Below are 14,739 nucleotides of genomic sequence, written 5' to 3'. Positions count from 1 at the left end.
CACTCTGGTTTAATCCTTTGCTGACGGTTTATTCAGCGCTGGCGTCAATCAAAAATAGTAGTGGCTTAATGCTGTCAAATCCCTGTGACAGGCTGCCCTGAGGAGACAAATCCCTATGCTACTAGAGAGAGATGTTAACTAGAGCTGAGCCGGAAGGTAGGCAGGAAGGAAGGAAAGGAGGGAGGGAGGAAGGAAGGAAGGAAAGGAGGGAGGGAGGGAGGGAGGGAGGCAGGCAGGCAGGAAGGAAGGAAGGAAGGAAAGGAGGGAGGGAGGGAGGGAGGGAGGGAGGCAGGCAGGCAGGCAGGCAGGCAGGCAGGCAGGCAGGCAGGAAGGAAGGAAGGAAGGAAGGAAGGAAGGAAGGAAGGAAGGAAGGAAGGAAGGAAGGAAGGAAGGAAGGAAGGAAGGAAGGAAGGAAGGAAGGAAGGAAGGAAGGAAGGAAGGAAAGGAGGGAGGGAGGGAGGAAGGCAGGAAGGAAGGAAAGGAGGGAGGGAGGGAGGAAGGAAGGCAGGAAGGAAGGGAGGGAGGGAGGGAGGGAGGAAGGAATCAAGGGAGGGAGGGAGGGAGGGAGGAAGGAACTGGGCACCTCAAGGCAGTGGCGGAAAATACATATGGGGACAGATGGTTGCTGGAGGGGGAATACATAGATGGCCTTCAGTGCATATATTCCCATCAGCCCCACAGTCCCATTCTGAGCCTAGGGAAGTTCTTTTGGGACTCTCAGCCCTGGAACCAGCTCACCCAGAATGGCCATGGTGACAGTATGCACTTTAGTATAGAGCCTGGAGAGGGGGAATACCTACATTTTGGGACTACAGCTTGCAGCTGCTCGCCATGCCATGCTAGCTGGGGGGATTTGGGGACTTGTCCTAGAAAGGAACATTTCCCAGCACTAGTCCCATCGTCCTGCTCATCCAGGGCTGTCCCTCTTTGCCTTGCCATTCCAAGCTGCCCAGCAGCTCAGCCAACCTGCAGTCACAGACCACTTGCCCGGGGCCACTTGATGGAGCAGCTGCCACAAGGCGTCTTTCTCAGAAGCTCTCTCCTGATACCACTACTCGACTCTAAGTATCCTCTCATGGTCAGGTCTGATTTGTTCAGTGAGGGAAACAGAAGTAGTGGATCTCAGCAGCCTTTGGGATGTTTCCTTCCCTGCATCTTAAAGGGTTATATTCTAACTCAAGGCAGCTGCTCAGGTACATTTTAAAATAACTGTCTGAAGCAAACAAACAGAATGGTAGGTTCTTCCAACACCCACCACTGCGACCTATAAAGCATCAGAAAAAGAGACATAGAAACCTATCCTTATAACACAAAACTTGAAAATGACTAATTGAAATTTAATCTCACTAACCTAACTGGTTAAACTGTATTTATTTATTTTTATGCATTCGATTTATACCCCGACCCCCTAGACAGTGTCTACTCGCAATTTTGCAATTTTAATGGTTGCTGTGGGTTTTTCAGGCTCTCTGGCCATGTTCTGAAGGTTGTTCTTTCTGACATTTCGCCAGTCTCTGTGACCGGCATCTTCAGAGGACTGGAGTAGGAATTTTAAAATTCCATGTTTTAATTGACACTAAAATTGTTGTTTCTGAGTCGTAGTTAATGATTCTCATTACTCTTATTTGCTACTACCTCCTATTTTTATTGATTCAAGACAGTATTTCAGGATATTAATTAAGGGATTAAGATTTAAGACAATAATTTTATAATTTCCCCCAATATTGCTGGAATGAATGTATTAATTCACTTCCACAGTGTATCATTAACAAATCAGTGTTAGGTCCAATGGGGCAAAACATGATTGTAGCTACCATGGTGACACCACGCCCCCGACTGAACAGAGCCCATGAGCCTTACGGCCTTTAGCTGCAGAAGCTGCCAAGGACGCAGGAAGAGAGGAGGAGAGGAGGCCATGTGGTGATACTTACGTTGTTTTCTCTTCCAGGTTGAGGAAGGTCTGGATGACTAGAGGCACTTCAGACTTCACAATGTACAGGTAGCTTGACATGGCTGAGGAGGGAAACATATGTTATCAGGATATAAGGTCCATAGGAAAAGTTGCCATGGAGCACGGTCTTGGACTGCTTCTTTCTTCCCTATAAAATGTTTTCTTGAACAGTAATAGTGCAAAATGTGTGGCTTTCCAGGTGCTGGACTACAACTCCTATCAGCCCTTGCTGGGACAGTCAATGGTAACGGAGGATGGGAGCTGTTGTCCAACCACATCTGGAAGGAGGACCACAGAAGTTTCCCACTGCTGCTGTATGACAATACTTGATACACACAGGCTTTCTTGCACAGGGAGGGACGTGATCTCCACACCTGTGCCATGCCCATGGCTATCTTACCTCCGATATTCTGTAGCGTTATGGCAACTGCAGCTGCCAACTTCCCTGGCGTGCCAAAGGCCCTGTAACCCAACTGTTCATAGGCTCGGATTCCTACAAGACACCAAAAATTAAAAGAAAAGGTCAAGTGAGGAACAAAGAAAATGACTCACATCTATATGACAAATACAGCTCTTGGGAAAATTTTAGACCACAAAGCAAACATTAATCGGATTACAAAGAACTCACTGCAAAACACTCAATTAACTGTCAGCTGTGATCTACCAATTCAGCATTACCCTGGATGTTCAAGCAAGGAATTATTACAATTTCCCTGCTGCTCTATCACACTGTGAGAATCTTCTGTACGAAAGAACCATACGATCAATGTCTCAATATCATAGTACCAGGAATAGCCTGCATGTAACATCTTCTTCCCGACGCTTCTAACTGACTTGTTGGTGTCCTATAAGGTTCCAAAAATCATAATAGTTCCTACCCAGCCAGCCATAAAACAAGCAACACACTGGACAAATTATGTCTTTAAAAGAGCTTCACAAGATCCTACTCTGTGGCTTATCACAGCATGGAGTTCACCTTGGGCTCCTGATGGCTATAAAGTTTCAAGTAAGGCAGCCAATTGTGTCTCTGCTGTCAAAGAATCATCCTAACAAAGAGGCTCGTCACTAGAGGGTTCTCTGTCAAATGAAAAATTGGCCCCAGCAACTAAACGCCACAGCAACTCAACACAGAGACAGTATGTAAGATAGTTACAGTCTGCAGTGGCAGAGGGATGACCTGCCCCAATGTAATCAGGAATCTTCCAGGAATATCTAAAATAAACAATGTAGTGTTGGAAATTTTGTATCCCTGTTTATGTTGTCTCTCTGAACGGATACATTTTTGTTTTAGTGAGGATTTCTGACACAGACACTCTTCTTTCCACTTCACTCATTGCTTGAGTGAAGGGAGAGTGAAAACATTTAAAAAGAGTACAAATTAGTAGCACCATAAATACTGTCTGGGTTAAGATCAAGTCAAACAAAGAGGCTTAAATAATCAGTGGAATCAAATTCAAGGAAACCCAAACCAACTCCATCATCCAAATAAGTGCAACTTCCACTGTGTGAGAAGGGAAGCGAGGGAAAGGAGGCCCTCTCTGAAGTGCCGTCCCTTCCACCAATTACAGAAAGGGAGGTACAGACCTTGCCCACTCCATCCCTGGTTACAAAAGAACAAAGGGGTACCGATACCTGGGATTTAGAAGTCAAAATCTGCGGGTTAATGGTAGCCGTTCAAACGGAAGAAGATTTGGCGGGAACGGGTAGGAAAAAGAGGGTGGAGATTGAGGCGGGGACGGCAGAGATAAAAAGAGAGGAGAGGGGATTGCCCCCAGGTTGGGAATGGATCTGGGCACAAGATCCCTGGACAGGAGAGTGGGAAAGACTCCGGATGCCCAGGGAGGAAGTGGACTACCGATGGAGATGATGGAGACAAGAGATTCCCATGCGTCCATCCTACTGGGGTGAAGCGGAGGCTTGTGAGTGGAGGAGGCGACTGAGAGAGGAGAAAGAGAAGGTAGAAAGGGAAAAAACAAGAGATATTGAGATGGAGAGTAGAGGAGGTACAGAAGAGGGAGGCACACGAGACCCTGGACTTTGTTCCCCGGAACCCGAGATGCCAAGTGGGACGGAACCGGTGAGGATGAGCCCATTCCCTTACTGGAAGGAGAGGATGACAAGATACTAAAGGAAGACCCTCTCCATGGCTGGCTAGGTCCCTGGGATCCTGAAGAAATGAATCCATTCTTGGTTGATGCAAAAAGACCCTTGTCGGACCCGTTGGCGGCAGGAGAAAAGTTATGGGAGAACTTTATAGATAAAGAATTCTTGTTAAATACTCCAATAAACCTTTCCCCTGTTGCAAAGTTACCTAAGTCTAAGGATGTTTTTGTGGAGACCCATTATTCAAAAAACAGAACCCTCACACATTGTCTCTTGGTTCTGGGAATGGGTTAAACAGGTAACATGCATAAACTGTTGTTTCAGTGAGGACTTGAAGGGCTGTTGTGTTCACAAAACCTCAGGAATTGACTGAGGATCAGAAATGCAACTACCATCAATGGAAAAAACAAGGGAACCAATTTAGGGCTAAGCCCAACAGTTTGAGCTACAGCAGATCCAGTAAATCAGTGGGATCTGCATAAGTGCTGACTCTAATTGGGATTAACAATCAGGTTTATTCTATTTACTTCATTTGTCTGTTTAGTCTGTTTACATCCCATCTGTTTTCCAGCATGGAACCCATGCAGTCTTAGAGGGTCTTCTTAAACGAACAGTGCAAAGAAACAGAGGAAAATAATAGAAAGGGCAAAACCAGAGATCTGTTCAAGAAAACTGGAGATATTAAAAGAACATTTTGTGCAAAGATGGACATGATAAAGGACAAAAATGGTAGGGACCTCACAGAAGCAGAAGACATCAAGAAGAGGTGGCAAGAATACACAGAGGAATTGTATCAGAAAGATCTGGACGTCCCGGAGAACCCAGATAGTGCAGTTGTTGACCTTAAGCGAGACATCCTGGAGAGTGAAGGCAAGTGCGCCTTAGAAAGCACGGCTAACAACAAGGGGCAGAGGAGACCAAATTGCTAACATGCACTGGATTATGGAGAAAGCCAGAGAGTTCCAGAAAAACATCTACTTCTGCTTCATTGACTACGCAAAAGCCTTTGACTGTGTGGACCACAGCAAACTATGGCATGTTCTTAAAGAAATGGAAGTGCCTGACCACCTTATCTTTCTCCTGAGAAATCTATATGTGGGACAGGAAGCAACAGATATGGAACAACTGATTGGTTCAAAATTGGGAAAGGAGTACGACAAGGCTGTATATAGTCCCTCTGTTTATTTAACGTATTCAGAATCCATCATGCAAAAGGCTGGACTGGAGAAATCCCAAGCCGGAATTAAGATTGTCGGAAGAAATATCAACAAACTGAGATATGCAGATGATACCACTCTGATGGCAGAAAGTGAGGAGGAATTAAAGAACCTCTTAATGAGGGTGAAAGAGGAGAGCGGAAAAAATGGTCTGAAGCTCAACATCAAAAAATCAAAAAACAAACTAAGATCATGGCCACTAGTCCCATCACCTCATGGCAAATAGAAAGGGAAGATATGGAGGCACTGACAGATTTTACTTTCTTGGACTCTATGATCAGATGGTGACAGCAGCCATAAGATCAAAAAATGCCTGCTTCTTGGGAGAAAAGTGATGACAAACCTTGACAGCATCTTAAAAAGCAGAGACGTCACCTTGCCAACAAAGGTCTGCATAGTCAAAGCTATGGTTTTCCCTGTAGTGATGTACGGAGGTGAGAGCTGGACCATAAAGCAGGCTGACCGCCGAAGATGCTTTTGAATTGTGGTGCTGGAGGAGACTTTTGAGAATCCCCTGGACTGCAAAGAGAACAAACCTATCAATTCTAAAGGAAATCAACCCTAAGTGCTCACTGGAAGGACAGATCCTGAAGCTGAGGCTCCAGTACTTTGGCCATCTCATGAGAAGAGAAGACTCCCTGGAAAAGACCCAGATGTTAGGAAAGTGTGAGGGCAAGAGGAGAAGGGGACGACAGAGGATGAGATGGTTGGACAGTGTCATCAATGAATTTGACCCAACTCCGGGAGGCAGTGGAAGACAGGAGGGCCTGGCATGCTCTGGTCCATGGGGTCATGAAGCGTCGGACACGACTTAATGACTAAACAACAACAACATTTGTTTGGTGCTTTGGTCTTTGAGGCACAGATCAGGCACAGAGCTGCCTCAAGTCATGGCCTCACATGACCTCAGTCTATAACTTTGGACAAACGTGGGATGAAGCTAAATTTAGGTGCACTCTGTGGCTTTAATTGCAGGTTTCAGGTACTTACCAACAATCCCTGAGGATTTCAACAGTAAATGGATGGAATAGCTAGACAACAAAGCGACAGCAGTCAGGAGAAACCTAGAAGGAAAACAGAAATGCAATGATATCTAAATCACATTGCCAAAGAGACGGTCAGTTAAGAAGGAAACTAATAAATCAAAAGACTAGAGAAAAACCTCTACATTCATCCGTCACAGCATGGTAGATGGCTCCAGAAGCTTGATGTTCTGTTGGTTTTCAGCCGCATCAATGGAAGCATACTCAACAGCATTATTACCTTTGTGTAATACTCTCACAAGCCCTTTTAAATAGGAATCCCACTGATTTTAAAGGTTGTACAGCTGAATTTGTTTATTATGTACTGTTTTTATTCTACGACCTGTGTAAGCTGCCTTGAAAATTATTCTGCAGTAAAAAGGCAAGGCAAAAATGCAAGGCAAGGCAATACAATCAAATCTCAGCCCCATGAACTAAAACAGCAATCCCGTATCATTCCATGCAAGCAAGGCTGTATCACTGGGGGGATGATGAGAGTTAGCAACCAACATCTGGGAGAATGATCCATACTTTCCCCAGGAAAAAAGAGCCCTCTTTTTAATGTTTAAAAAACCATGCATTGATTACATATAAATATCACAGGTTGCAGCTGTGCCATCTGGTTGTACGGGTTATTTCTGTTTCCTCATAGTACCTAAGTCCCAGACCAGGGGTGGGGAAAGGACAGAACATGGATGGAGAGGAAGACACAGCTCCATAAGAGCATTAACCTGATAAGGGAGACATCCTGCATTGACTCCTGTGAACGAAGAGGCCCTGGTCAATGACTAGATGGTCTAATACTATTTGGTTACATAACATTTCATTTGTAAAAGGTGAGCAATTCCATCCAAAGGATAATGTATTAGGACATAAGCCAGACTGGAACAGAGCAAAAACTGTGCGTGCACTCATGCACATCAGGGAAACAGAGAATCGTGCTGAGCAAGGCAGACTTGCTCAGAATAGGATCTTAAGCAGGCCGCATTAAAGGTATCAACCCCCCATCCAGCTGGGCTAGTAATACTCTACTAGCATTAGTTCTTTGGCTTCTTGCCAGTGAAGCGTTCAAGACAAAACAATCCCCCCCCCAAGTCAGATCTCATTAAATTACTGGTCTCAGGCACTACCTATAGAAGTGAGGGAGTCCCATGGGCAAATGATACATATGATAAAATGAGTCCAACAACTGCCCTTAAGAGAGATGTCTCAAGGTTGGTCTTCCCCAACTAGAGAAAGGCTGCACCCAATGAAGCAGGACTCCCAATAAAAGTAACAGGTTAAGCTACTTAAGAAGTCCTGTGGCTCAGACTTGAGTCAGGGCAGCTTTGCCTGTCATCCATTTTTTTGCCCACTGGGGATATGTAGCAGGGAAGAACAACTAAGGGGAATCCCCCAAGTGGTGCACAGCTTCCTAGGTGGAAAGGCACAAGACGTATCTCCCCCATGTCAGGGGTTGGAGTGTGAGTAAGGGGTTCTCCAAAGGGCCCAGGGCCCTCTGCAGGCAGCATGCAATTAAGCCCAAAGTTGGGGCAATGGACATTCTTCTTTCCTTGCCTATACATTAACATTATCAAATGGAGAGGAACTAGAAAAGGTTCCCTTATTTATTTATTTATCTGAATTTTATATCACCCAATTAGTGCAAACCACTATGCTGGTTAGTTAACAATCAATAAGGTCAAACTAAGAGTAACAACAAATCAAAGAGTAATCATGATAATAAAAAAATATATATAAAAAAACCAAATCAGCTTCAGGATCACAAGGCGAGCAAGCATCAACATCGTATGTTTTCCATTTTGTGCTCAGAACATTGTGCGCCACAGGAGGACTTTTCTGCCTGAACTGCACAATGGCCACCAAGCATGGACAGGGCTGCCGTGAAAACCATTCAGAACCCTTTTGCCCTTTCAATCAGCCCTTAATCTTTGGGTACTGCATTTCACAGAGTTCCTTTCCCCTTTGACAAATATACATACTCACTTTGATCTCGAGGAGGCAAAAGGGAAGGGAAGTATTGTGGAAAGAGGTTAGGGAAAGGTAGTCGGAAAACAAAAATGCCATTTATGTCAAAATAATATGACCCCTAAGTTCTGTATAACTGATATGGAACATCAGGCTTTGCATTCACATTCTTAATTCCTGGGCAATTAATTACAAGGATCTGAAAAGGGGCAATACTGCTACTGTTACTAATTACAGTGTGTCATTAATTTTAAACAATATCCAGAATGATGAAATTTACAGCTCCAGCCCTTCAGTAGATGTTCAGGGATGCTGGGTGTTGTAACACAACAACATTTTGGGACTCAAGGTTGAGAAACCTGTGAGAACCACAGCCATGCTGACAGTTTTATTTTTGTTGGCTCCATTTCCCCCCTGCCCTGCTCTGTGGATCTATTATTCACCATGGACTGAGTCCACTTTTTATGTGTCCAAAACATTTCTTCTAAATCAAGGGTTCCAAAGCATTTCCACAAAGAATATTACCAATGTCCCATGTGCTAAAACCATGCCTTCCACACCTGTACTGGAATTACACTTAGTTCCAGTCCTTTTTACTATGCTGCTTCTGTTGTAGAGCACCCCATCCTTCAATTCCTGGATATTTTTAACCCATTAGCCTCAGGAGTCAATAACAAGTTAACCCCATTAACCTATGATCAAGGATCCTGGGTACTGCATTCCAACAAAGTTTCGGAACCCAAGGTTGGGAAACCACAGCTAGACACTCAGATGCAGCCCTAAACAGATACATTAATGAAACTGCATAAGCACCAATTTTGTAATGCTTACTTGGATATGAAAACACCCCTTTCCCATGTCCCTTTTGAAAACACTGCCTCCCCCAATGCTAAGTGTTAAATCAAGAATTATCCTGGACTGAAGATGCTGACTTATGAGGAATGGCTGTGCATCCCTAGTATTTTTTGATGTAACCCTACCTACACCGCTCTCAGATTGACTTCTCTTGATAGTTGCTGCTCTGTAAGTAGTTAACTCAGAAGCCCTGGCTGTGAAGATCCTACTGAATTATGTCAACCATTCAGAGGGCACTAAGCATGCTCATGTTAGGTAGGGGATTCTGATGCCTGAACATCTCCTTAAGACCCCCTGCAGAACTTTATACACTTCTAGGGAAAAATCAGAAGCCTCTGTTCAACACAGATGGTATTTTATCCCAATTAAGGGTTAATTCCAGTATAAAATCAACCATTCCCAATAATAACAGCATTCATCCGGGTGTCAAGGTGTAAGTCTTTTCATTGTTGCAATAATTCCAAGCAACATCAGCTTATCTAATTCTAAAAGCTTTTTTTACTGACATTGCTTCTATGTTCAATATGAATAAAATATTTCAGAGTTGTAAATATGCAAATGTCTCTCAGCTATGGAAAAACTGTAGGCACAAATATTTAAAAATACATTACAACTAAATGTAAGTTGTAGACAAATACTTCTCACAATGTGTCCAAAGTAAGACAGCCTGTTTCAAAAAAATTTTTTCCTCCAGAGATAGTTCAGGCTTGATTTGCTCTAGGACCCACTTGTTCATCTTTCTGGCAGTCCAGGATATCCACAAAACTCTTGAAGTACTGGTGCCTCTTCTGCCAGTTTTCACTTTTCCAAAATCTGAAACTAGTCCGGCTTTCCGTATATGCTCAGATAAAGGGATAAAATGTACCCTTGTCTGACACCTTTGCTTACAGAAAACAGCTGTCTAGCCGCCTAGAGTGGTCTTATAGACCAGATGGGTGGAGTATTAAATGAATGAATGAATGAATGAATGAATGAATGAATGAATGAATGAATGAATGAATGAATGAATGAATGAATGAATGAATGAATATTCTGTCCTAAACAGTAGCTTCTTGTCCACTTTCCAAGACATGTAACAAGACAATTGTGGTGTTCACCCTCATGCCCCCTTTCTTGACCATTAAGACTCTGAGTACATGAAGGCAAACAATCCCCTTTTTACACTGCTGCCAGCAGGTGATCACTAAATCACCATTACTTCTGGAAGATAACGATTCAGGTCCACACTCAAAGTCTTTTAAATAGGTCTTTCATTTATTGATTACAGTAATTGATATTGATTCATGAATATCTTCTTTAAGTAAATTTATTATTAACAACAACCTTCTATTTGATAATACACTTCTAACTCTAATCACACCTCAGAATTCCCCAAACTCCACACTCTAACCACTTCTCTCTCACACACTCCCCTCCAACTCTCTGACTCTCCCTGACTCTCAGGCTCCACCTCTTATAAGATCTCTCTTGGCTCCGCCTCTCAGCAACATAAATATGCGTGAACAATTAACATACTAAAACATGAACCATTGACAAAATAAAGGGGAACGCTACAACAATCAAGTAGTGAGGAGCACTCCTTTTTCTTCAGAGCAACCCATTGTTTCTCATGATCCACACAGTCAGTAGTCTATAAAGCACAGATTGGTCTTCAGAAATTCTTTAGTGCACTCCAATAGCCAGTGGATATTTACAATGTGATTTTGAGTGCCTCTTCCTTTTTGAAATCCAGCTTGAATATCAGACACTTCTTGCTCCATATAAGGTAAAGGCCTTTGTTGCAACACCATGAGCATCACCTTGCTTCCATGGGAAATAAAATAAATGGTCCTAAAATTACTGCACTCCTTGGCCTCTCCTGTTTTAGGGACTAAATGTATATTGAAAGTTTCCACACTGTGGGCCATTGCTTTGTTTTCCATATTTGTTGGCATATTCTTGTTAGGATATTGTGGTTTGTTCACCAGAAACCATGTACATAAATCTTCTAGTACTCCTTGTCTGATTATCTGATTGTCTGATCCTCCTGATCACCTGATCCTCCTGACTGTCTGATCCTCCTGATCGTCTGATCTTCTGTCTGGCTCACCATAAAGTGTCAGGTCAAGGATTCTGACACCAGCACATACCCCTAAGAGTCCTACAGAACTTTACAGAGACATCTAGGGAAAAATCAGAAGCTTGTGTTCATCACAACTATCATTTTGTCCCAATTAAGGGCTAATTCCAGAATGAAATCAGACCATCGTTCCCAATCATACTAAAATTCATCTGGGTACCAAGGTATAAGTCTTTTAATTGATGCAATAATTCCATGCAACATCTGCTTGCCTAATTTTGCATGCTTTACTTATCCACATCGCTTCCATGTTCCATGGCCAACCAATTTTAGCTATATTATTGTGCAACTTATCAAGATACAAGACAACAAGGACAGGACCTTTGTAAAAGGTCATGAAGTCTGACAGATTGATAGTCCCAAAACTATTTGGGAAATATAATCTATTGTCTTTTCTACATTAACTTTTCACATTCCAGGCTCCTTGGAAGCAAATCCAATCTATCATAGCTCAGGGAAAGATCTTAGTAATAGAAGCACAGAGCGAAATCAGATCCAAACATTCTCCAGCACAGGAGCACAAGTTCTATGCGGATGCACAGTTAGGCCAAAGTGAGGCTACTCCTAAGAAATCTGCAAATGGCCTAGGCTAGAGGAGATTCAAACTCAGCACAACTTCAGTTGGCCTAAAGTCTGCTCAAGCTGACTCCCAGCCATCCTGGCTAGCTAGGATTTCACACCCAGTTAAGTAAGGCAGATGAAAACGCCTAAACTTTCCCTCCAGCTGGGAAACTGTAAATGGCACAGACACAAGGATCAATCCAGAGCCATATAATTTTAGAAAATACAGTAAAGAGATTGCATGAATTATCTTTAAGAGGGAAACCACACTCTTTATAAAATCTTTAAAAAAGATATCCCATATTGTTCTTGTCCAGTGTCCAATATTCCTTGAGAGAAAGTGATACTAAGAAGAAGGATTCCCCAAGATGGATACTAATGAGAGCTTTCCATTTTAAAACAAAATCTAGATTACAGGTTTTTGTTATACTTGAGATTGTAGCTAATGATCAAATATTTCACGGGCAAGGGCCAAACCATAGGTAATGACTTAATGACTTAATATTTATCAGAATGAATGTTTCTATTTTGGACTCTCACTGAATTCTCATTCCAAATACACCACACTTGAATTTGCTACAGCTATTTATTTATTTAAAATATTTTTACTCTGCCTTTCTCTTTAAAAAGGAGCCAAGGAAGTATACATCATTAGAAGACAGTATTTAAAGCTAACAACAGTGAATATACAAAGAAAAAAAGGAGCAAACAAATAAATGCTAAAAACATAAGCAACACTGTGACAACCCCAGACCTACTGGGATATATCACCCTATAATTAAGCTGCCACCAACCATTCCCTATAAGGAGTCACACAGACCAGGAATGGATTTTAACAAACAAAAGAACAAGGTTTATTGAAATAACAAACAGGGTAAATAAAATGATCAGGTAAATAAGATAATGTAACGTGGCATAGTCCCAACCATATACATACAACAGATTAGCTCCCACAGAACACTTTAAAGTAAAGCACAGACCCTGAACCTATCAGTTCTGGCTACCTATATAGAAACCTGAACCTATCAGGTAGGTACTAACTGACACACAGTTGTACCCAGTCTGACACACAGACTCCCACTCTTCACTCTCCACATCAGCTCCAAATATATATACAGTACAGCTCCTCCCCCCTGATGTCCTGCCTTCCACTCCCCATAGGATGGAACTTTCCCTCCAAACCCATGACAGACAGGTACCATCAGTGCTGTATGTAACACCTCCCCTCTTTATAAGTTGTTTTGCAGGGGAAAAGCTAAAGTGCTTTTCTCCAAAAAAAACCAACCAGGATCAAAATACATAAACAGTTGTACATTATAACACAATCCCATAACCCATACTTACACTCTAGGTTAAACATATCACTTATACATTCAAACATTAACATTTACAATACATTAAGTTACCTTTATTAATACAAACCAAGCCTGTTCAATAAACAGGTACATTTAACTTTTGGTCACCAAAATATACATAGTCCATGGTTTCTTCGCCGTCTTCACTCTTCGGGTCTTCTTGACAAGGCGTCAGCAACACAGTTCATTGACCCTCTGACCACCTTCACTTCAAAGTCATAATCTTGCAGGTTTAAAGCCCACCTCATACGTTTACTATTGTGGGTTTTCATTGTCTTTAACCACTGCAGTGGTGAGTGGTCAGTGCACAGAACAAAATGTCTTCCCCAGATGTAAGGTTTGGCCTTCTGAATCGCGTATACTATGGCCAGGCACTCCTTTTCCACGGTTGCCAAATGTCTCTCACCTTTCTGGAGTTTCCTACTCAGGTAGGACACTGGATGCTGGTCACCATTTTCATCCTCCTGGCAAAGAACTGCTCCTACCCCGCTGTTAGACGCATCGGTGTAGATGATGAACTCCCGGTCGAAGTCTGGAGCACGCAGCACTGGATAATTGATGAGCGCCTCCTTCAACCTCCGGAACGCCTCCTCACAGTCGCTGGTCCACGGGATGCGGTCATCAGTCTTCTTCCGCGTCAGATTGGTCAGCGGAGCCGCCATCTCGCTAAACCTCGGGATGAACTTTCTGTAGTAGCCCACCAACCCAAGAAATGATTTGACTTTTTTCTTGGTGTTGGGTCTGGGCCAATCACGAACGGCTTCTATCTTGGCCTCTAGGGGTTTGATCACTCCTCCCCCTACTATGTGACCCAAGTATTTTATTTCTGGGCTACCCAGCTGACACTTGCTTGCCTTTACTGTTAGCCCTGTTGCACTTAACCTCTGCAGCACTATCTCCAGGTGTTTCAGGTGATCTTCCCAGGTATTGCTGAAGATCCCTATATTGTCAATGTAGGCCACAGTAAAGTCACTGAGCCCTGCTAAGGTCTGGTCCATCAGCCTTTGGAATGTGGCTGGTGCATTTCTGAGACCAAAACTCAGGACTCTAAACTCATATAGACCGAAAGGGCTGCAAAATGCAGTCTTTTCCTGATCCCTGGGATCAATCCTTAATTGCCAGTATCCCTTTACTAGGTCCAACGATGAAATGAACCGACAACCCCCTATGGTTTCAATCAGGTTGTCTAGCCTGGGCATTGGGTAGGCATCAGGAGTGGTTACGCGGTTTAATTTCCGGTAATCTACACAAAATCTAATGCTCCCATCAGGCTTGTCCACCAGGACTATCGGAGAGGACCAAGGACTAGAAGAGGGGACGATTATGTTCTCCCTAAGCATCTCGTCCAGCTCCTTCCGCACCTTGTCCCTATAGGGTCCTGTCACTCGGTATGGGGATACTGCTTGCAGGGGTGCATCCCCTGTGTGGATCCAATGCATCACTCCCTTCACTATCCCCGGCTTATTTGAAAAAACCTTTTGATATCTGGTGAGCAGCACTTTTAGTTCTTGCTGCTGGTCTTGGGTGAATGCAGGACTGATCTTCACCTCATCTGGGTTGTATTTTACTTCCCCTCTACCCTCCCAGA

General features: G+C 43.2%; 1 protein-coding gene across 1 annotated transcript in view; it reads right to left on the bottom strand.

Moving 5' to 3' along the window:
- The window catches only part of SLC38A3 (solute carrier family 38 member 3), a 103,852-nt gene that overhangs the window by 25,142 nt on the left and 63,971 nt on the right, over nucleotides 1-14,739 (bottom strand). The window contains exons 5-7 of the mRNA XM_020789244.3: nucleotides 6,262-6,335; nucleotides 2,352-2,444; nucleotides 1,932-2,013 (exon numbers count right to left, since the gene is read on the bottom strand). Of these exons, the coding sequence (XP_020644903.1) occupies nucleotides 1,932-2,013; nucleotides 2,352-2,444; nucleotides 6,262-6,335 (249 nt within the window). The remainder of the gene's footprint in view (nucleotides 1-1,931; nucleotides 2,014-2,351; nucleotides 2,445-6,261; nucleotides 6,336-14,739) is intronic.

The sequence above is a fragment of the Pogona vitticeps genome, chromosome 2, assembly GCF_051106095.1.
Source record: "Pogona vitticeps strain Pit_001003342236 chromosome 2, PviZW2.1, whole genome shotgun sequence".
NCBI classification, from domain to species: domain Eukaryota; kingdom Metazoa; phylum Chordata; class Lepidosauria; order Squamata; family Agamidae; genus Pogona; species Pogona vitticeps.
Note: the sequence above shows the minus strand (reverse complement) of the source record. Positions and strands in the feature narration are given on the sequence as shown.